This window comes from Leopardus geoffroyi, chromosome B3 (genome assembly GCF_018350155.1).
Source record: "Leopardus geoffroyi isolate Oge1 chromosome B3, O.geoffroyi_Oge1_pat1.0, whole genome shotgun sequence".
Lineage (NCBI taxonomy): Eukaryota > Metazoa > Chordata > Mammalia > Carnivora > Felidae > Leopardus > Leopardus geoffroyi.
In genome coordinates, this window is record NC_059337.1 from 73436515 (window position 1) to 73460220 (window position 23706).

General features: G+C 46.9%; 1 protein-coding gene across 3 annotated transcripts; it reads left to right on the top strand.

The window, feature by feature from the left end:
• The first annotated feature begins 59 nt into the window (after positions 1–59).
• ABHD4 (abhydrolase domain containing 4, N-acyl phospholipase B) lies at positions 60–23672 on the top strand. Of its 3 annotated transcripts, none has more exons than XM_045450333.1 (7): positions 60–171; positions 14570–14658; positions 15672–16044; positions 16202–16356; positions 18308–18419; positions 21191–21377; positions 22113–23672. In XM_045450333.1, the coding sequence occupies exons 2-7, from the start codon at positions 14619–14621 to the stop codon at positions 22200–22202; spliced, it is 957 nt and encodes a 318-aa protein (XP_045306289.1). In that variant the 5' UTR covers positions 60–171; positions 14570–14618; the 3' UTR covers positions 22203–23672. The 3 variants fall into 3 exon arrangements, with proteins under 3 accessions (XP_045306289.1, XP_045306288.1, XP_045306290.1); XM_045450332.1 differs by lacking the exon at positions 60–171 and adding an exon at positions 11048–11155; XM_045450334.1 differs by lacking the exon at positions 60–171 and adding an exon at positions 11151–11266.
• The last annotated feature ends 34 nt before the right edge of the window (positions 23673–23706 follow it).

A 23706-nucleotide genomic window follows, 5' to 3' on the forward strand; every position in this document is an offset into this window, starting at 1 on the left:
TGCCACTTTGCGCAGGCGTACACGAAGGCCAGGGCGCGAAACAACTAATGCGCAGACGCAGAATACATCCACAGAATGAGCGCTGCGGCCAGAGAAAGCTAATGCGCCTGCGCAATGGATCTGTTCGTGGCCTGGAGACGTGTACTCTTTTTGTCCTACTTCCGCGGTCAGGTTGGTGACGCCCACAGTTGCTCTAGCAACAGGATAGCGTGAGAGGAAGAGGGGGACAGGTTTTACAAAGGAAGGCGTAGCTCCCCTAGGATTCGGGCTTTCTTTGGACCACTGGCGTCTTCAAAGATTAACTGGATCGGAAGTGAAGCAATGTCTGGTGCTACCGGGGTTCAGCACCCGAGCCGCCCTAGCTGTTAAGGGCAGATGCCTGTCCCAGATCACTAGGGCAAGTTAAGTTCCCCTTCAGTGAGAAACACCGCTGCTAATCACTGCGCAAGCACCAGTTTACACTTGGTTATGGGCGGAGGGAAGTGTGGGACGGATGAAGGAGGGAGGGAGCTTGACCTCTACCTGGTCCTGAACTGGACTGAGATCTGGCTCTGGGAGCGCTTACGAATAAGCACAGTAGAACCTAAATTCACATTGTAATTCGGCTAACATTTACTGCTCGCCTCCTCGTAGCGTTGTGCTAAATTGTAGGTACCGTTGGGCCAATCAGATATGGTCTCTTTTTTTTTTTTTTTTAAGCTTGTTTTTTGAGGGAGAGAGAGAGAGCGCGCACCAGTGAGGGAGGGGCAGAGGTGGTGGGGAGAGGATCCGAAGCAGGATCGGCGCTGACAGCAGCGAACCTGATGTGGGGCTTGAACTCAGGAACCTGGAGATTATGACCTAAACCCAAATCGGATGCTTAACCCGTTGACCCACCCAGGGGCCCTTCAGATGCGGTCTTAAAGGGGCCTGTGTTTGGGGCGGGGAGCAAGAGAAAACAGTCGATTAATGTGAAGACAATAAATGATCAAGTTTAGCAACCTTTTACTCCAAGCTAGCATCTTGAATCCTGTGTTATATCCCAGGATATCAGCGTCAAAAGTCCCATAAGAGCATTGCTTGGTTCAAACCCTACCACCACCACCACCCCCAACTCATTTTGCAGGGGAAACTGAAGGTTTGTGGTTTTGTATTTAACAAGTGGAATTGCCTTTTTTACTTAGCGTTTTAACTTTTTTAAAAAATAAGATCCACTTTAATTTCTGGCTTTTGCTGCACTTTTAATTTCACATTAATCTGACCTTCCAGCTCAAGTTCATCTCATCTTTCAGCTTCAGGTTGTACATAACCAGGTGCTTTTTAAGCTTATTAACAAATTTGAGCTATCCTAGGTACTCAATCAAAATTCCTAAAGCAGCAAGTAAAGACAAGGGTTCTGCATTTTCATTTTTTACTTGTTAAACTGGAAGCTATATCACCATCAACAAATGTGCCATTTAGCAGTGGTGAGGAAAACCTTGGTCAGGTTCTAGAAAGAAGAGAAATAATTCACGTCCTCAGAAAGCTTTATGGGGCACCTGGGTGGCTCAGTCGGTTAAGCGTCAGACTCTTGATTTTGGTCAGATCATGATCTCACAGTCCTGAGATCAACCCCAGGGTCAGGCTCCAAGCATGGAGCCTGCTTGTGATTCTCTCTCTCCTTCTGCCCCTAACTGCTGTGAAAAATAATGAATTAATTAATTAAAGGAAAGAAAGCTTTGCAATCTATTTGAAGAGGTATATTCATATTCACACCCACAGATATTTGCACTGCTGCTATATGAACTTAAGTGAAGTCTAAACTCTCTTATGTTGCTGAGAAGAAAAGGGAAAAAAAGTGTGAATAACCAGGCTGGTTCCCATTTCAGTATAATAAAGCAGGAACCTTCAGTTTCTCTGACAAGTTGAACCTTTCTCCCTGCTTCATCAGCAAGTAGGAGGGTAGCTTTCTCACCAGTATTCAACTTCAGACTTTAAAGGCTAAGCTGATGCCTTTTAATCATTCAGGAGTGAATTTCTCAAGGGGTTTCTGTTCCATCAGCCAGGCTCCTTCCAGCAGTTTCTCCCTTATGCTTTGTCTGCCTTTGATCCATGTCAACTATCATCATTAGCATCTCCACAGGAGCTCCCAAAGGGGGAAAGCAGAAGAGATGAAAAATACCAAATTCACTTACCAAGTGCATTCTTTCCTGAGACCTGCAAAGTCAAACACCAATATAATAAACTAAAGCTGTTCTGGACTACTTAAAACATCAAGAAAAGGTCTTGTTCTGTGTTCAGTTTATGATTCTATAATCATAGAAACATTTTTGACTTCTCTGCCGATAGGAAATTGCTAATACTAGTATTGATTTCAATCGTTTGTACATTTATTCATTTTTTTAAATGTTCTTTTTGTTTGTTTTAGAGAGAGCACAGATGAATGGGGAAGAGGGACAGAGGGAGAGAAAGAATCATAAGCAGGCTCCATGCTCAGTGCTGAGCCCGACATGAGGCTCAAGCCCAAGAAGACCCTGGGATCATGACCTGAGCCAAAATCAAGAGTTGGATGCTTAACCTACTGCACCACCCAGGCGATCTGATTTCAATAGTTAAAATCAAAATGTTAATATATGTAAAAATTCAGGGTCAGAATAATGGATAAGAGTGCAGTCTTCCCAGTCAGCCAGTCCTGTGTTGGAACATTGATTCTGCTGTTTACTAATTGTCTAATTCATGACAAGTTAGTCTGGCAGCTCATTTTCCTTTTCTATGAAATGGAAATAACAATAGCAAGATCATTGGAATGTTATGTTAAAAAGAGAGCCATAGGCCCAAAATGGCACTGCTTAGGCTTAGTCCTCAAACCAGGGCTTAATGCATAATCTAATTGCAGTTTCAACATCTCCCAGAAATGTAGTCTTAACCAGTCGGGAATTTTTCAGTCAGCACCAGTGAGTCTGCCACACAGGCCCTCTCCATCCCTCAAAGGAAGATAAGACCCCTTGCTTTCCCACCCCCCCCACCATGGAAAAGTGGCCTGAACAATCCTTTTCTTTGGCTAATAACTTTCTTGCCCTGCCCTCTTTCTATAAAAACCCCCCATTTTGTAAAACTCCTCAGCATTCCCCTCTATTTGCTAGATGAAATGCTACCCAATTCATGAATCGTTTTAAAACGCCAATTAAGTCTTCAAAATTTACTTGGTTGACTTGTTTTTTAACAGTTGTGAGGACTAAATGAGATGTTGACACTAAGCACTTAACATAGTATTTGACACTCAGTAAATGTTTGTTCTTAACAACCATTAGTACTGGTGATGAACTACGATTCCTCTAGTTCTCTGAATAATTACAAGTTGGGCAAACCACAGAGCCCCAGTATTTTGGGCACGCAAGAGATGGCACTGAAAGACTACAAATTTATAAATTGAAGCTGAAGTCAGAATAGACCTTAGAGGTTTTATTACAAAAACACTGTTGGAGAGGAGAAACTCTTCCCTCAAACCATCTTAGTTCTATTGGCCCTGTAAATTAGACTAAAAAAAGACAGATTAACAAGAGAAAACAAACAGAAGTTTAATAACATATGCATCGTATATACACATGGGAGTACCCAGTTATGAGTAACTCAAAGGGGTGGTTAGAACTTGGGCTTATATCACCTTAAAAAACAAAATTCAGCTGAGTACATTTCAAAGATCTTACTAGCTTTATCCAATGATCCATCATCAGGCAATATTCAATCTAACAGAAAGGAGCTCTGAGGAGCTATACAAAATGAAAGACTTTTATAGGCAGAAGGGAGCTGGAACTAGGAAGTTATAATGACAAAAAGCAGATTAGTTATATCAAGGTCACTTTCCTTCAGGGGATGGCAGGGATCTATCAGGCACATTAACTGATTAAGGCCAATTAGGTAATTCTAGATTGTTACCATTTCTGGGAAAGTCAAAACTAATATTTGATGATGTAGGGCCTAGTATAAGTGACTCCACTTAGAGCCTGTTGTCTTGTTTGTAACAACATCACCTTAACAAAAAAGGAATACACTTTTGGAGAAATGACAAAGAAAAAAGACTTTGAGTTTCTAGGGCAGCAAATAGTGGGAAGGTAAAAATATATGAGGGAATTAATAAAAAATAAGGGTTAGTTAGGAGAGTTTGTTACGTAGATTCCTCTGGTGCCCTCTCTGGGTTGATAAGGATCTAGAATGCTTCTGTTCTTCCTTTGTAAGGGGGGCGGGGGAGGGAGAAGGCACATCTACAAAGTTAAGTCTTACTTTTACACAAATAGGAGGAGGCTGAGAGCTTTTCTTGTATCTGCTTCTTCTCAATTGCCTTTGGCTCAAAATAATCTTTATGGTACAGTGACATATTTTGGGGTGGCATGTTCTGCTATTCAACACTCAACATCATAAAACAATAGGAAAGTGGAGGGGCAAGAGGGTCCCCTTACAGGCAAAGGCCATGACTTTACAGTGTCTCTGTACAGTAAGAAATGACACTCTTTATCAAAATACAAATCTTGCAGAGAAAAGGACTCTTCTAAAGAAAATGTCTGCATGGGAAAGAAGAGTTGTTTCCAATTCTTCTTCCCTGTGTATTTTGTCCTTCAGAGCCCTCCTTTTGCTTTTCTTAAGTATTGTATATAACAGCTCCACCTTTTAAATTTGCCCCAGTGTGGCTAACACCCCCTTCTTTATATTTTTTTTTAATTTTTTTTTTTTCGTTTATTTATTTTTGGGACAGAGAGAGACAGAGCATGAACGGGGGAGGGGCAGAGAAAGAGGGAGACACAGAATCAGAAACAGGCTCCAGGCTCTGAGCCATCAGCCCAGAGCCCGACGCGGGGCTCGAACTGACGGACCGTGAGATCGTGACCTGGCTGAAGTCGGACGCTCAACCGACTGCGCCACCCAGGCACCCCCTTTATATTTTTTAATGTAAGAAATGTGTATTCAGTCTTCACCCCTGTTCCTGGCACAGAGCTCCTAAAACTCTAGTAATTTCCTAAGTGATGATAAGAGCACTAGGAGCATCTTTTGTTATAATATTTGGTTTTGTCCTCAGTTTCTGTAATAGCTCCAGAGCAATAAAAGTGAAAAGAGCATCATAACAGGCCCCTTTGAACCACACTGGAATTTAAGTTAATGAAATGGCTTTTGGAAAGCCCTCAAGGGTAGGGACCGGTTGCCAGGGAAACTAACTCTGTGATTCCAGGGTAGGAACTTTAAGCCCCATCCTAGAGAGGAAAGGGGCTGAAGATGGAGTTCAGTCACCAATGGGCAATAACTTGATCAGTCATGCCTCTGTAATGAAACTTCCATTAAAGGAAAAAGGAAAAATTCGCCTAACCAGCGAGGTTTGGCAAATTTATGGGTTGCTGAGCACATCTGGGCACTTCGAGAGTGGTGTAACTGGGGACAACATGAAGGGTATGTGCCCCTTCCCCCATGCCTTGCCCTATGCATCTCTTCCATATTGCTGTGCCTAAGTTGTATCCTTTTATACTAAATCAGTGTTAAAAAAGAAAAAAATTCAGCTGAGTAAATTTAAAGATCTAATTGACTTTTTGCAAGAATTTATGAGTCAGGGAACATCCCATCTAGCAAATAGAAATGAGCTCCAAGGAGTTGTACAAAAATGGAAGGTTTTTGTAGGCAAGAGGAGGGTGGGACAAGGAAGCTAAAAGGATTATTCCAGGCAAGGTTACCTTCCCATAGATTAAGTCCCTGGGGTCTCAGTCAGATTGCCTCACAAGAGCTGACCAGGAAGTTCCAAAGGCAGAAACTGCAGTTAGGTTAGGTATTAAGTCTTGGTGAGGTTTTAGCAAAAGTAACTCCATTTTAGACCTTGTGTTTCTTTTTAACACCAGTAATACAGTAAACTGTTTTCCTGGGTTCTGTGATCCATTCTAGCAAATTATTGAACCTCAGGAGGGGGTCATGGGAATCTCCAATTTGTAGCCAGTTGGAAGAAGCACAGGTGACAACCTGGACTTGACATTCTTCTGTTTATTTTATTTGTCATGTCAATTTGATTCTTCAGCTAGAAAGCAGAGGAAATTCTTCCTCATTTTTTGTTGTTGTTGTTTTTTTTTTTTTAATGTTTACTTATTTTTGAAAGAGAGACAGAGTGCGAGTGGGGGAGAGGCAGAGAGAGAGGGAGACACAGAATCCGAAGCAGGCTCCAGGCTCTTAGTTGTCAGCTTAGAGCCCGCGGCGGGACTCGAACTCACTAACTGTGAGATCATGACCTGAGCTGAAGTCGGATGCTTAACTGACTGAGCCACCCAGGCGCCCTGGAAATTCTTCCTCCTTGACATAATCTTTGGGAGCCCAAATCTTTAAAGAAAACCCCTCACTTTTCCTCCCTAGTGCCCAGGAGTCTACTATATTGTGCTGTGCAAGGGCAGAACACTCTCCACACCATGGGACTGAACTTATCACTGCTTGAGGAACACTGTTCTATAGAATTTTCTGTGATGATGCAAATGTGTCTGTGCTGTCGGGTATGGCAGCCACCAAACACTTGTGACTACTGAGCACTCAAATGTAGCCAATTGTAACTAAGAAACTTTTTCATTTTTATTAATTTAAATCTGTTAAAAAGAAAACTACAGGCCCAGGGATGCCTGGCTAGCTCAGTCAGAAGAGCATGTGACTCTTGATCTTGGGGTCATGAGTTCAAGACCCAGGTCAGGTACAGAGATTACTTAAAAAAAAAATTAAATCTGGGGCGCCTGGGTGGCGCAGTCGGTTAAGCGTCCGACTTCAGCCAGGTCGCGATCAAGTCAGGTCGCGATCTCGCGGTCCGTGAGTTCGAGCCCCGCGTCGGGCTCTGGGCTGATGGCTCAGAGCCTGGAGCCTGTTTCTGATTCTGTGTCTCCCTCTCTCTCTGCCCCTCCCCCGTTCATGCTCTGTCTCTCTCTGTCCCAAAAATAAATAAACGTTGAAAAAAAAAATTAAAAAAAAAAAATTAAATCTGAAAGAAGAAAAAGAAAACCAAAGCCCCAAAATGGCTTCACTTACACCACATTCCCAAATCCAAGCTTTAGTACCTAATCTAATTGTAGTTTCAACATTCCCCAGAAATGTAGTCTTAACAGGTTAGTCAAGAATTTTTCCATCAGTGCCAATGAGTCTGCCACATGGGCCCTCTCCCTCCCCCAAAGGAAGAGAAGACCCCTTGCTTTCCCCTACTATGGAAAAGTGGCCTGAACAATCCTTTTCTTTTGCTAATAGCTTTCTTGCCCACCCTCTTTTTATAAAAGCCTTCCATTTCATAAAACTCTTCCCCTCTATTTGCTAGAGGAGACACTGCCAGATTTTGAATTGTTTGTTTATTTTTAGGGAGAACACGAGTAGGGGAAAGGGACAGAGGGAGAGAGAGAAAATCCCACATCCCTGGGATCATGGTCTGAGCCCAAATAAAGAGTTGGTTGCTTGGGGTCCCTGGATGGCTCATTCACTTAAGCATCTGACTTCAGCTCAGGTCATGATCTTATGGTTCATGAGTTTGAGCCCCATGTCCTGCTCTGTGCTGACAGCTTAGAGCCTGGAGCCTGCTTCAGATTCTGTGTCTCTCTCTGCTCCTCCCCAACTTGTATTTTGTCTCTCTCTCTCTCTGTGTCTCTCAAAAATAAATAAACATTTAAAAAAAAATTTTTAAAAAGAGTTGGATGCTCAACAGACTGAGCCACACAGGCGCCCCTCATGAATTGTTTAATAAAGGCAATTAGATCTGCAAAATTTACTTGGTTAAATTTTGTTTTCTAACAAACCTAAGTAGCCACATATAATTAATGGCTATCATATTGGACAAAACAACTTTACAACCATTCCACTCAGTTCCTATGTTTAATCTAAGGGTCATACCTTGTTCATAGTTCATTCAAAACACAGTCACACCCATTTGAAACCAAAGAATGTTCTATCCCTGCCAGACCTAATCTATCAGTTATCAGCTCCACCAACTCCTAGAATATTTAATGTGACTTATAGGCATAGGAGAGAGGGTTTGTCAAAATTAGTTTCCATCCATAAAGACCATATTAAAACTTTAATCATACAGGGGCACCTGCGTGGCTCAGTTTGTCAAGCATCCAACTTCGGCTCAGTTCATGATCTCAGGGTCATGAGTTCAAGCCCTGTGTCAGGTTCTGTGCTGACAGCTCAGAGCCTGGAGCCTGCTTCAGATTCTGTGTCTCCCTATCTCTCTGCCCCTCCCCTGCTCATATTCTCTCAAAAAATGAATAAAACATTTTTTTAAATGTTTTTAAATTTTAATCATACATAAAATCACACATGATGGCAATAGACAGAAAATAGATTATTTTGTACTTGCACATAGTGTGTCTTGTCTTGAAGGTAAGGAGAAAATTTCTCTCCAGAGGCCTGCCTAGAACAGGCACTTAGAGTCTTCTCCAGTCTGTAATTCTAGCAGATCCAGCCCAATCCTAAATTATCCCAGCTCTGGGGACACCTTAAGGAATCTATTGACTTTGGTTATAAAAGGCATTTTCCATTTACACATTTCCTACTTCCGGTAGTTCCAGAAGTTTCAGTAGGAAGTACCTCATAAAGATGGTTTGGTGGGGCGCCTGGGTGGTTCAGTGGGTTGTGCATCTGACTCTTGATTTTGGCTCAGGTCGTGATCTCACAGTTCATGGGATGGAGCCCCAAGTCAGGCCCTGTGCTCTGGGTTCTCTCTCCGTATTTGCCCCTCTCCCCTGCGTGTGCATATGTGTGCTGTCTAAATAAATAAATAAACAAACAAGCAAAAGATGGTTTTGCACACAGAAACAAAATACATACACTGCCTCCTGAGATGAGGTCTAGAGAGATACAGTATCAGTTCTAGCCAGGTCATCCTTGCCTCAAAAAACTGCTACATCTTAACAGGTTTTCAGAAAAAGGAGAGATTTTGTTGTCCTATCTTGAAATGATGAAGCCCAGAATTTCCTATAAGGTACAATTTAAAATACAGCTCCCAAAGCCTTGGCACTTAGCATATTAGTTTATAGGTAATTGTTTACACAGCTGCCTCCTAGCTGGACTTTTTATCCATTTATTCATCCAGTCATTACTGAGTATCTACTCTGAGCCACACCCTGTTGTAGGTGCTGGCAGCGAAGCTGAGAACAAAACAGACAACCCTCCCCCATACCTTCTCCCCAACCTTCATTCAGTTCTAGTGAAGGGAAACTAATAATAAATTAGTAAACACAAAGGCACAATAATTTCAGATGGTGATAAGTGTTATGAAGATAATAAAATACAGTGATGTAAATAAATGTAAATAAAAATAGAGTGATTGGAGGTCTCTCTTAGACCCTGTGGTCAGGAGAGGCCTCAGAAGACAGGAGGTTTGAGCTGAGCTCCGAAAATAAAGTTGCCAGCCCTGCAAAGGGACAGACAGCCTGGGGTGGCAGCAGATAGAAAGTCTATGTTTACCACTAGAGCAGGCTATTTCCTTTTGATAACAGTATTCTTAGTGCCTAACATAAGGTTTGGCTTTGAATAGGTATACAGTAACAATAATAGTAATAAATTTTAGCATAAATGTACTAAATGTTTATTGGAATTATCTTGGTTAATCCTCACAAGACACAGTCAGGGGAAGAAAATTAAGAGACACTAAGTAATTTACCCAAATGCATGTAGTGGATATGTAGCAAAACCAAGACTACCCTTAACCCAGATTTCTGACTCCAGAAACAATGCTTCTAATTAACCAATGAGTCTCAGTGAACTCCAGCATCTAAAGGACTTCCTAAAAATGCAGTTTCTAGCATCAAGCCAAACCAACGAAATTAGAATCTCAGAGGTTAGGGATTAGAATCCTGAATTCGTAACAAGCCCTCCAGATGATTTTTTATACACACTGAAGTTTAGAACCACTGCGCCCAGTTGAAAGAATGAATGCCACAACTCCACTCTTTGTACTGCTTTGCCCCACATCTGGCAAATTCCTAGGTCCCTAAACTCTATACATGCCCATTCTCTTAAACTTTGAGGCTTTATAATGGTCATCAGATCAATTTAACACTGTGTAACAAGAAAGGAGAAATCTCAGAATCTAAGACCTGCAAGAGGGCTAATGAAAAACACCTTGATAAACCCTGTCCCTGTCAGCATTCTCCCACTCACCCTCCATCACTCCTTAGTTTGGTTTTAATCTAACCAAGGGGATGACCTGAACCCCGACAACTCCCTCAACATTAGGACTTGTTTACCAGTTCAGGTAAGTTCTGGAGCCAGCCTCAAGATTTGGCTCCTCTGCTGAGCAAGCCTGAAGTAAGCTCCGGACCTAAGAGATAAGCCAGCCACCCCCACCCCCATGCCCCATATGGGATTCCAGCAACCTAGAGCAGACCCAGCCTTATAGGTTAGTACTTCATTTGCCCTTCCTGAGGGTAGAGGAGGCAGGGATTCCCCAAACTGAGGGAGACCTGGCATTGAGCACATCTTTCCTGGGAACTAGGTTGGGAAATCTCCAGAGCACAGGAACTGCATCTTGGCACATGTCGCTAAGGTTTAGGGTTGCCAGATAAAATACAGGATGCCCAGTTATGTCCCAAACATTGCACGGGATGTACTTATTCTAAAAAAGCATTCGTTGTTTATCTGAAGTTCAGCTTTGGGCATCCTGTTTTTTATTTGCAAAACGTGGCAATGTACTTGAGTTACAGGCCCCCAGGCTCTTTGTAGAAACATTTAACCAATAGTAGTGTCTCCACAAGCATCTTAAGCATCACCTTACAAGAAACACCAGGAGGAGGATTTCAGCGGAGAGGGAGCTCTGCCGGGAAGCCCAGAGTTGGTGTGAGCGTGCAGGGGTAGTTTTGTCACTTTTTAACTAGGGCCGAACGAGGGCTGTGAGGGACCCGGTTGTTTCAGTACTACCCATCTCGCTCACTGTCCCCCAAATGTGTGAGCAGGAATCCCGTCCTTTTCCGTGAGACCCCAGAGGCCCCTGTGCCGGCACGCAGACCCCGGCTCGACCACCAGCCGGGTTCAGGTCCCGCCTGGGCGTTCTGGGGACCTGCGCCTCCGACCGGCGGCCCTGGCCACGCCCCACTTTGTTATCCGACCCTTTCCTGGGTCAGCTGGTGCTGGCGTCAGGCGGAGGGATGGGCTGGCTCGGCTCGACCCGGCAGGGCTTGTTTACTATGGCTGATGATCTGGAGCAACAGTGAGTTAATCCTGTGTCTTTCTCTTGCTCTCTCTCTCTCTGGGCCATGATCCCGGGACTGTCGGTGACTGAGGAACAGTTGTAGACACCTTCCCGCCTTTCCTTTTCCAGGTCGGCTTCATGGGAGGGCCCGGGGTTGCGTTTGCTTGCTCTGCTTCTGCCCAGAAGAGGCAGCAGCAGAGCTCGGGGAGCGATGGTAGATTAGCTTGCCTGAGCCGGGGGACTCTGACTTTCCACGCTTAGTCTTCGCGATCGCTCCTCGCTCCTCTGGTACAGAGAGGTTAGACTTAGTGGTGATGGCCCAGCTCCTCCGCGCAGCTCGTGGGATGCGGGCGCGGGGGTAGCAGCCGGGTCTGCTCACTGGGATTTGCCCCCAGGACGGTGGTCGGGGGGTGGCAAGGGCCTTTCTTAGCCCGGCAGGGAAAGGGCTCGCGAAGAAAAGAGAGAGGGCGCCGGCGCTGGGATTGTCTGGAGTAATGGGCTCGCAAGTGTCTTTAGTTCTCGCCTACTGAGACACTTAGCCGCTTCCCACCCTAGTTAATAACGTTTTTTAATCATCACGAGATCCTTAATGCTGTGCTTTCAGAATTACCGTTTTTGGGATTTGTTGACACTGTCTCAAGGGCATCAGGTTCGGGATGCCACCTGTAGGTAGTGTGACTAGCAGTTCGCAGTCTGATAGAAGCAAGGAAAAGTTGCTTCCAGAATGACTCAGCTCCCAGCCAAGCCTTGGTTTCACCAGAACAGGGCCTCTCCTGGATCCTGTGTTCCTGCTTTTCAGAGCTGCAGAACTGGCAGCCTGCAAAACTAATTAACTTTATGACCATAGTATCTTCCTGAGCTTGAAGGAACTGCTCAGGAAGAGTGTTGCTTTCTGAAGATGACTTTTCCAAAAGGAAATTTACAATCGTTACGATGACTTAGGGAAACACAGATTAGAGCTGGTAGAGATGCAGGTAATTCAGCTCTTTTTTACAGATGAAGAAGCCAGCACCCATGAAAGTTAGAGGAGACTTGCCCCAATCACAGAGGTCCAGAGCAGGCTTCTGACCCAACACAGAACTCCTTTTGCTTCACCTCCCAACAGGATAAAAGCCCTTTAGAGGGAAGAGACCACTCTGGCCAGGCCAAGTTCAAGGCTAAGTGACTTCTCTGCCCCTTGCCTCAATTTCCCACTCCAGCCCTCACATCCCCAGTAGTATTTAGCAGACGCAGTGTGCCAGATATCACTTCCAGTGCTTTAGAACATTTCTGGTGAAGAAGAGAGGCAAAGTAAAGCTTCTCCCTGAAGAATATCCTCTGAGCAGCCCATCGTGTTGTTCCATTGGACAGCATTTCTCCTGAGCACTGCTTTGGGCAGATACAAGGCAATGTGGGGTCCACGTGTCATGGTCTGATTTGTCACAGTGTCTGATGTGGAGAGAAAGTCTGTCTCTTAAGACTGGCAAAATTCTGCGGTCTTGGTGCTCATGCTTTAAGCCCACAGTAAGGAATTCCAGTGGAGTATTAAAAGGGTTGAGAGTCTCCATAGAATTGGATTGATTGAGACTGACAATTCTCATCTGGCTTAAGCCATTGATACACCACTCTTGGCTGAACCCTTAGTATTTCTTGCAAGCCTCTGGCAGTCCTTGAAGAGTTGAATGTATGCAGCTTATGATTTAGCTGGGGGAAAAGAACATTTATTGGAAATTTATCTTATGCTAGGCATTATTCTATGTGCATAAATGCACTTAATCTTTATGAGATCCCTATGAAGTAGATACTATTATTACCTGTCTCTTAAAGATGAGGAAACTGACAGATAAAGGCTACATAATGTGCCCCAAATCACACTGCTGATAAGTGGCAGTGCCAGGATTAGAACTCTGGCTTCTGGTTTTAGATCACACTTCCTTTCAGAAAACGGAGACCGTGTGAAGATGTGGTTATATATTGTGAATTTGAAAAGCTGAGACTGGGGCCTGAATGTCTCAGTCAGAAGAGCATTCAGCTCTTGATCTCGGGGTCATGACTTTGAGCCCCACACTGGAGATTACTGAAAAATAAATAAATAAATTTTAAACCTAATTCTCCTTTAAAAAAGAAAAAAAGAAAAGCTGAGGTACCTGCCCAGAGGAAGGGTACGGAGAACCCTGGATCTGAGATCTGGGTTGTACTTCTGCTTGTTCTCACCAGCAGCATGGCCTCTTTGGGCATCAGTTTCCTCATCTGTAAAATAAAGAGGCTGGACTAGATGATTCCTAAGGAACCATCCTAATCTAAAATTCTGTGCTTCAGATGGTGTATCAGGATGTCCTGTGTGTGTGGCCAAGAGGGATAGGTAATGGTTGCCCTCGTTCCCCCACAAAATACCCCTGCCTGAGTATGTCGATATTGAAAGACCCTTCCTGTAGCTGGTGGTATCCACCTTGTAATTCCTTCATTCAGGCACAATTCAAGAGAAATATCATACAATGGAAAAGGAGTAGTAAACTCATTTGTTGAGTGTCCAATTTGTCCCAGGCACGTTATGAGGTCTCTCAACATATCTAGATGCTCCAACACTGGTTATTTATCAGGCCAAAGCCATTCTGCTTGTAAATGGTGATAGTGTGATGGCAGAACCAGAGGGGGTTGTTGTTTTGTTTTGTTTTGTTTCCCCTCCAAAACTGCTGCTTTCAATCTCTACCCTGCAATGACTTCAATTTCCTTGGGCATAAAGGGGCCGGCAGGATGGATTTTCTTTATTTTACCGTATGCTACTAGAGGTGAGGACATATGTGAACTTTGTAGACATTTTATAATCTGGAAAAACAAAGCCAGAGGCAACCTGGGAACGCAATCACAGCAGGACTTGAACCCAGGTCTCCTGCCTTCTCCGTTCCTGTCCCATCTCATTGTTCCAGGCTGGACTGATTGATTACGTGAGAGCCCAGCTGGGCACTGACCTTGCTCTGTTCTTCTAGGGGCTTAGAAAAGGGCACGCACAAACCCCAAGGCCCTACCAGGAGGGCAGATGGCATGGGAATTTGTCCTACCCTAAAGGAACATCCGGTCCTGGGGATGGCAAAAGATAAAGATAACTGAAACATTAGTTAATAGTTGGTATTTTTTCTCTTGTGATCTCCTTGAACATTATGATAACCAGTAACAAAAGTTATAAAGCTCAAATGAGATAATAAATGTGAAAGAGCGTTGCAAACTGTAAAGTGTTATACACACGGCATCCTGAGTATCTGTTGAAACAAAGGGCATGTTGTTACTAGCCCTTAGCTGGAGAAGAGTAACAGTCTATCAGGCAGCAGGGAATTGCTGACCGCCACAGCGGCAGGTCTTCTGAGCCTGGGAAACACCCCGATAACTCTTGTAACTGTCAGCAAGGCTGAGAGTGTCAATGTTGCCAATGATTGTCATCGTGTATCCTTGTCTCAGGCCTCAAGGCTGGCTGAGTAGCTGGCTGCCTGCTTGGCGCCCCACGTCGATGTCTCACCTGAAGAATGTGGAAGCCAGGATCCTCCAATGTGAGTAGGAGGGATGGTTTATCCCACCTCCATCAAGAGGCCCAAGGAGGATACAGGATCTCCCCAGAGCCTAGTTGACAGAACCCACAGATTCTTGATTAATTAATAGTGCTTGGGGTGGGAGTAAGTGGTGTCAGTGGTTTGAAGGGAGAGATTTGCACTGAGGATACCATATTGTGTGATAGTGATTTTTCGACATCTCCCTTCCTGTCCATCATGCTGGTTCCTGACACATCCCATAACTTCACTTCAAAGCCAGTACCAACTGTCAACACACAACACACACACACACACACACACACACACACACACACACACACTCATCTATATATTCTCTCTTTCCCTCCTTCCTTCTTCCCCCATTCTTCCCTTCTTCCTTCTCTCCCTCTGTCTTCTTCCAAACACACATGCCCTTCTCAGCTTTACCACCTTCTACCTAAGGACCAGCAGCAATCCTCTGTTCTCTAATATTGCTCTCTTTGTATTCTATCCAGTTAGGCACACCACCTACCTGGTTACTATGGTAGTTTGGGATTCCAACAGATCAACTATCAAGAGCAGCATTATGTTGGGGCAAGGCATCCCATGATTGGCAGCAGCCACAGTCTCAGACAAGACCCTTGGGTCACGTCTGCCTGGTTTCCTTTATGATCTTCCCTGCCCTGCATCCACTGCCCCAGCCAGATACCTTCTCTTCCCATGGGCCTGAGGAAGTAGGGCTGCAGAGCAGTCACAGCTCTCAAGCCTCCACTCAGGATCCAGGCAACGTCCCCCCCAAGCAGCTCTGTCACAGAGCAAGCACTGCCCTGTGAGAGACTAGATGGTCTACAAATAGTGCTTGGAGTTCATCTCTTAGGGCATATGGGTCAGAAGGTTGTGAAAGGAAGGAGGTGAGGCAGGTCAGGAGGGATTTGGCAGTGGAGAGAGAAAGCCAAGGAATGGTAGTCCAGGCAAAGTGATGGTGCTGTCAGAAAACAGTCTTACTGCTCTGCCCTGGATTCCCGTCTCCCCAGGCCTCCAGAACAAGTTCCTGGCCCGATATGTGTCCCTCCCAAACCAGAACAAGATCTGGACGGTAACCGTGAGTCCCGAGCTGAGGGAACGTACCCCCCTGGTGATGGTGCACGGCTTCGGGGGTGGCGTGGGCCTCTGGATCCTCAACATGGATTCACTGAGTGCCCGCCGTACCCTGCACACCTTTGATCTGCTTGGCTTTGGGCGAAGCTCGAGGCCAACATTCCCGAGGGACCCAGAGGGGGCTGAGGATGAGTTTGTGACATCAATAGAGACGTGGCGGGAGACCATGGGGATCCCCAGTATGATCCTCCTCGGGCACAGTTTGGGAGGATTCCTGGCCACCTCTTACTCTATCAAGTACCCTGAAAGGTAAGGAAGAGCCACCCCTCTTGCTCATGACCTAATTCCCTCTCCCACTGGGAACCTTACAGTATTAGTTTCCAGTGGGTCTCTTCTTCCTGGGCAGTTTAAGGGCTGTGGTACCTCTAAGCACATACAACTTGTTTTTCCCTTTTTCCTCCCATAGAGTTAAACACCTCATCCTGGTAGACCCATGGGGCTTTCCTCTTCGACCGACTGACCCCAGTGAGATCCGTGCACCCCCAACCTGGTTCAAGGCTGTGGCGTCTGTCCTAGGGCGTTCCAATCCACTGGCTGTTCTACGAGTAGCTGGGCCCTGGGGTGAGTAGCCTGCAAAGAAAGAATCTATCTCCTCAACCCAAGGCTGTCCCATTCTAGAAGTCCCATTGCGTCCAGCCTCCCACCATCCCCACTTGTCCAGGAGAGGTGGGAATAGACCTGGCATTGTTATTTAAAGCTGTTAATCTGAACTAGATCTCTTTGTCTGCATTTTCAGAAGGTTCTTTTTTTTCCTTCATCTGCATGCAAAAAGCTTTCCTGTGTGGGGCACAGATAGAGCAGAACTATCACTCTGTGCGTTGGCTAGACCCCCAGAGAGAGAGAGAGAGAGAAGGAGGCCACGAAGTGACTCTTCCTCTGCTGAGTTCTTATGCTACATATGTGAGTATGTGGCACATACAATCACATGTTGGTGATTCGGTATGGTAACCACCACTGGATACCATCTCTGCAGCTCACCCAGCACCTGTGGGAGGGAGATGTCAGAACCAGAGCCTCCAACATGACCCACAGTGGCAGGCAAGCCCCTCTAAACCATGGCCTACTCCAGTGAGGTATTGCATCTTCCCCACTTAGAAGTTGTCAGCAAATTTTAATGGGTGAGGAGAGGAAAGGAAGTCGGGGAAAACCAGCCATAGTAAGTAAAATCCGTAGGTCTTGGCCTTCTGACCTCATCCTGCCAGCACCCTTCCTTTCTGGGGGGCTTTTTAATCTGATGAAGTGACAAGCAGATTCCCTCTGTAGAAAAGATTGTGGATCCCCTATCTTGCAGTGACGGCTTATGTACACATAGTAATATTCAGTTGCCAATTATTACAAATTGATTGCTAATGACTAAATAAGAGTTGTCTCTCTGCGCCCTTCAAGAGAAACAGAATGACTTTGGATAAAAGAGAAAAATGAGCATTTGAGTAGAGGTAGGAGTTTAGGAAGAAAGGAAGGATATCAAGAGACAGGTGCAAAAGAAGAGTAAATGAGCAGAGAGCTGACCCTCTTAGAGTTCCCAGCACTCTGGACTCCAGCAGACCCTCTGTAGCCCTCTTCCAGAGAGAAGTCCTGCTCTAACCACTCTCCCCATTTCTCGACTTGCATCTGGCCAGGTTCACGCATGGGCCTCAGAGCCAGTATGGTTGGGCAGTTGGCTGGCAGCCATGGAGGAGGACCAGGGCCCAGAGGATCCTGGCTGTGCCTCCATCTCAACACCTTGATCCTCAGATGCAGAGAGAAGACCAGGAGAGAGAGCGAGAGATCAGAAGTTGACCATCAGGCCCAATTTTTAGTCTGTTTTAGGTGCCCTACTGCTTATGTGTGTGCTCTAAAGGAAGGCGAAGGGAACAGATTGCTCTAAAACAGCAGCCCAAGTCTGACATGCCAGAGTTAAGTTTACTTCTCCACTCGTATTCTATTACAGACCTGAACATGAGAGGCCTCTTGGCAGGTGGTTTCATCTGCAACCTTCAGAATATTAAAAGGCCCTAAGGGTCTCAGGGTGCCTGGCTGGCTCAGTCGGTAGAGCATGAGACTCTTGATCTCAGAGTTGTGAGTTTGAGCCCCTTATTGGGTGTAGAGATTACTTTAAAAAAAAAAAAAAAAAAAAAAAAAAAAGGCCCCAAGAGTCTCAGGGAGAAAGAACTTAGTTCAGACTGTGAGAGAAAAGCATCTCAGCCATGGACTCTTGGGCTTGAGACCCTTAGAGGAAAAGAGCTTGGGACTTCCTTGAACTGAAAATAACCTGCTTCCTTAGTGACATTGGACTGTCTACCTTCTTTGGTAACCAACTGACTCTCAATTTGTAGTCATCTGGAGCTTCCCGACAGCTCACACACTCTGTCTGCCACTATCGAGTTAAATGTACAAAGCAAACAAACCCCTAGAGAAATAACATTTGGTAAAGTTGTCCAAGCAAATGTAACACAGAAGTCTTCCTGCACACCCCCACCACCGCCCCCTGCCCCCCAAACTGGCCACTCCCATGTTTTTCTCTCCCCTCCAGGGCCTGGCTTGGTACAGCGATTCCGGCCGGACTTCAAGCGCAAGTTTGCAGACTTCTTTGAAGATGATACTATATCTGAGTATATCTACCATTGCAATGCACAGAATCCCAGGTGAGGGCGGCTCCCAGAGCCAGCTCGGAGTGCACAGGTTTGGAGATGAAACTCCAGCTGGTAGAAAAACTCCAGAACTTTGTTGCAATGCGTCTTGCACAAAGTTCTCATTCACTTAGGGGAACGCAGGCACCAGCAGGCTCAATTATTTCCAGAGACCTCCCCAGGGATGGGCCCAAAGGGATGGAGAAGATAATAGATTGATGAAACATGCTGTCCATCTCTAGAGGAAGACTCTTACTCTCCCCTGGAGATAGGCAGTTAGCCTGACAGGCAAGAGTCTGGAAAACATTTTAAAAGATTTTTAACTGAAAAAGTGATATGAATATATGGTATTTTTTAAAAGGCAGAAAGAGAAAGAAAGAAAGAAAGAAAGAAAGAAAGAAAATCTTCTCCCTCCCAGCCTGTAGTTCTCAAATTTCCTTGCTGTTTCCAGTCTGAGATATTATGTGACATTGCTTCAGAGAACCTCTTTGCACATCTTCTTTTGCACACACGTGACTAGATCTGTACATTCCTACAAGTAGAATGGCTGGTGGAAAAGTGTGATTTAAAACCTAAATTCTGTACACCGTGAAATGCTTACTGTTGGGACAGGAACTCCTTCTACGCCTTTTGGACATTTTGGGGTGTCCCCAGAATCTTGAGAGGTTCCTATCTATGACTGCTGACACAGCAGGCCCCACAAACCTGCTGATCTGCATTCTTGGCACCTGAGAGCCAGGGCAGAGTCCGGGAGGTTATCTTCCTCTCAGGCAGTGCCCTGTGAGTGGCTGATACAGGAGGATCTGTGGGTGGCACCGCCTCTGTGGAGGCCTCAGCCAGCTTGCTGTGGGGCATCTGGGGGAAGCCAAGGTCACCGGAGCAGCAGCACTGCCCCGCCTCATGTCAGGCCTGTCCAGGTCACCCGTCGTGAGCCCAAAGCTGTGAAGACGGTGGGGAGTTGCATTCCAGCATTACTGTCTGAGCATTAGCCTCACACCCAGCTGGCTTTGGGGCAGCGTGGGAACTGTCTAGCCAGCATTCCGCATGAGCTCAGCTAATTGAAGGGCCCCGCTGAAGCAGCAGTATTGAAACTCAGCTCTGCAGTCAAATCAGGTAGCCCTCTGCTTCCTGCTCTCGACCCCTCTGTCAGCCCCCACTGGGCTCAGTGCCAGTCTCCTACCCCAGCTCCCTCCTCACAACTTTCCCCAGTCCCAGACCTAGTTGTGTGCAATGAATGGCCTCCCAATCTAAGCCTCAGAATATATAATCACGCAGCTCCTTTGTGTCCTGGGGAAAGCAGAGATGACATCAGTGATAGCCCTCTCTGCCTAACACCATCACTCAATTAAAAAAAAAAATTTTTTTTTTAATGTTTATTTGTTTTTGAGAGAGAGAGAGACGGAATGCAAGCAGGGGAGGGGCAGAGAGAGGAAGACACAGATTCTGAGGCAGATTCCAGGCTCTGAGCTGTCAGCACAGAGCCCGATGCAGGGCTCGAACTCACAAACAACGAGATCATGACCTGAGCTGAAGTCAGACGCTCAATGCACTGAGACACCCAGGCGCCCCACCATCACTCACTTTTATAACCACCTGAGTGTTTCTGAGTTGTAACCCTGACAGGCCTGTAGTAACTCTTACCAGTCCCTTGGAAAACATGACATTTGGCCAAGAAGAAATATGTGAGGGCTACCTACTCTGCTCCACCTAACCTGAGGGGCCCTGTACATGTCATTTTCTTCAATGAAGGAATAAAGAGGATATAATTCCCCAATTTGTAGATGAAAACATTAAAACGTATTCTGGTTACATGACCTGCTAAGAAAATACAGCCAGAATTTGAACTCGTGTCTCTCTGACTTCAGAGTCCATAGTTTTCCACCATGCTGCTATGTCTGAAGGAAGAACTGTGTTTCTGCTGGCCCATGCAGAACTCAGGCCCGCCTTCATTCCGGGGCTCCAAAGGAGGGGGGACACAATACCTGAACAGGCTAGGCCTGGCGGGCAGCAGTCTCCCGAAGCACCCTGCCTCCTGCCTCCTGCAAAAGCTGCAGAGCAGCTCAGAATGTCAGCTTCCTCCCCAGCCCTGCAGACCCCTTATGCTCCTTCTCGGTCAGCTCTGCCTAAGGAGATGGCCGGGGAGCAAAGTAGATTAGATGAGCCTTGCTTCTCACAAAGTACGGCTCCCCCTGGGTCCTCACAAGACTGGTAACAGTCCCATCAGGAAGCCCTTTGCACTGCTATAGTATTTGCTCTTCACTACCCCTCTAACATGAGCCCTTCGCCCCTCTCCTTCACCCCCAGCAAGCTAAGCCCCTAGTCCATTTCCTTCCTGCTCCACCATCCTTTCATGATTCTTGGGAAATCTGACATTAAATAATCATATGATTAGCTATTTAACGCCTGCCTCCCCAAAATGTGGGATAATCGTGAGCTCCAGCAGGGCCGGCACCACGTGAATCTGACTCCTGTGTCCCTACACTCAGCCCAGGGCATGACATGTCAATATTTGTTGAGTAAATGTTAACCATTGCATCTTTGGACAATTCTCAGTGTCCAGGGTTTTCACACGTGTGTCCCTTCCTAACTGTCTTCTGTGCTGGGAGGCCTCCACAGATTCAGGCCTACCTCCTAATCTTACCAGGATTTAAGGTGCCCAGTGCTGGGGCCTGAGAGGGACACACAGGACAAGGATACTGCCCCAGCGTCTGAAGAGACCAACACGTTGACACTTTATGCTGCAGGGTTTATTCTACTAACTGCCTCACTGTGTTTTGCTCCTTCAGTGGTGAGACGGCATTCAAAGCCATGATGGAGTCCTTCGGCTGGGCGCGGCGCCCCATGTTGGAGCGAATTCACTTGATTCGAAAAGATGTGCCCATCACCATGATCTACGGGGCCAACACCTGGATAGATACCAGCACAGGAAAGAAAGTAAAGATGCAGCGGCCGGATTCCTATGTCCGAGACATGGTATGTTGGCCCGCCAAGGCACAGGATTGAGGTGGAAATGTGGTGCGTTGAATCCCCGCACACAGTGATTAGCTCTGGGCATGGATGAGCCTTGGGATGGAGAAGGGTGATCAGAGAGTCGGGAGGAAAGAGGAATGGACAGATGGGGATGGTGTAGTGCGTTTGAAAGGGCTGACTCAGTAATACCGTCATCAGGGGCTTTCATTCTTGCTTAGCACGGTCCAGGGAAATGACCGGTTCTCGCTCAGTAGCCAGACACAGACAGCATGATGCCACTCCAGACCCCCTGTCCCACCCAAAACCAGAGCCATGAACAGTAGAGCAAGTAGTAAAGGCTGCCGGGAAGCCTTCCCACCACATTCCTGCCTTCCCTTTTTCTTATCCCTCTCCACCCCCATTTGCTAATGAGTGCTTAATTAGGCTGGGTGCCACGTATGGGCCCTGGTTCATCAGACCTGTGGATGAAATGAGCAGATAGCGGTGGGGCTGGCATTGAAGGAGGTACAGTGAATAACCAGAGGAGAAAATGAATGGGACCTTGGGATTCATGGACCCCTCCCCCTGCATGGGAAAGTGCCCAGATTCTAGGAGAAAGGTGGACCGATGTTTCTGGTAAGTGCTCATAGGTGATGGGCAAGCAGGTATAAGGGAAAAAGAATCGGTGTGAGACACCAGTTTCCGGTGCCCCGAACAAAGGGCCTTTCCACCCCTGGTGGGCTCTTCCTCTCTTCGTAGGAGATTGAGGGTGCGTCGCACCACGTCTATGCAGACCAGCCACACATCTTCAATGCTGTGGTAGAAGAGATCTGTGACTCCGTTGACTGAGATGCTGTCCGTAGAGGAAGAGGAGAAAGCCAGAGAGTTGCTCTCGCCTCCCTGTCCGCTTACTCGCCCCTGTGTCCTTTCCTCACCGACTAACACGTGCCAGCCAGGCAGTCTTGGGCTGTCCCCAGCGCAGGACCACAGTGAAAAAGTGCACTCCTGAGCCCACGCTAAGGGTTGGAGGCAGAAGCCATGAGAGGCCTTGAGCTCCCCTCCCCGGGGAAGAACATAAAGGGTTGCATAGTGCCACCCATTCTCTCCATGCCAAGTGTCCCCCAGATGGTGGTTGTGAAGGGATCGCACAAGTCATGCTCCCTCCCTGAGCCAAAGGGAGGGCGGCCTCTTCCCCTGGGTGAAGGAGAGGCTCCCAGCAGCCTTTCCCAGCTCTGGAGTGTTTTGTGGGGGTAGGTTCCAAGCAAAAACATCTTCCTCCATCACCCCCTAGTCTCCATTCCTTGCCTGTTTTGTCCAGATTCTGATTGGGAGCTAACTACCAACTAACTACTAACTTCTCAACTACCAAGAATAGGTCCCAGAGCTCCCTTGACCTGCCGAGTGCCGCCCCCCCCCCCCCCCCAAGCCCCGCCGTGACCTAAGAAGTCCTATTCAAAGCCCTCATGAGTGGATGAGGAGCAGGCCAGGGCAGGACATGGCTGGCCCATGGTGATACAGCTCTGCTCCAGGAGAGCTAAGGCCAGAACCCAGGTCTGCTGACACCCAGGACTCATCGCTGACTCTATTCTGCTAAAGTCTAAGGCAGGCACCATTGCCATGAGTCTGGTCCTGGTCACTGGCCATAGGTGAGCCCATCCCTGTCCCACATTCTAGCCCCATTGTGCAGGGGTGCCACTGTCCTGTCTTGTGTCTCAGCTCCAGATGCCTGAGCTGGGGACACTCCAGGGCTTCCTTCCCTTGCCCCCTCATCCTCCCAACTGGGAGTCCTCTTGGCCTCCCTCTGTGCCTTGGGCCCTGAAGCCCCACCTGTAGTATAGAGCAAAGGTGGCCCCTGGTGGAGAGACAGGGAAAGGCCCTTCAACCCCAGGGCTGTGTCTGGATTCCTTACTCCCCCTAGTATCTGCGGGGCTTTTCTACTGTCCCCAGGGCCGAAGCCCACCGTGAGCTCCTGCCCACGGTCCAGTGGAGAGCCTCCAGCCAGCAGTTCCCTGTCCTCGTCAGCCACAGGATGGTTCTCACTGCCTGGCCCTCCATCCCTGCCATCTGTCCCCACAGTCACCAGCCCATCCCACCCCCCAACTACCTGTCAACTGTCTCCCAGGGGCTGGTTCCGGGTGCTGCTCTGAGGTTCTGGGCAGCAGGCTGGGCCTGGCCCCGGAACCAGGGCAGCTCCTGTCTGCTCCCGTTTTGTAAAGCCAACCCTTTCACCAGAATAGTATTAACTCCTGGTGCTTTGTACTACTGGTCCGGCTGCCTTGGGCTCCTTTTCTATATTAATAAAGAAATGAGTGAAAACTGGTGGCAGCGATGTTTAATATTGCTCTGATAGGAG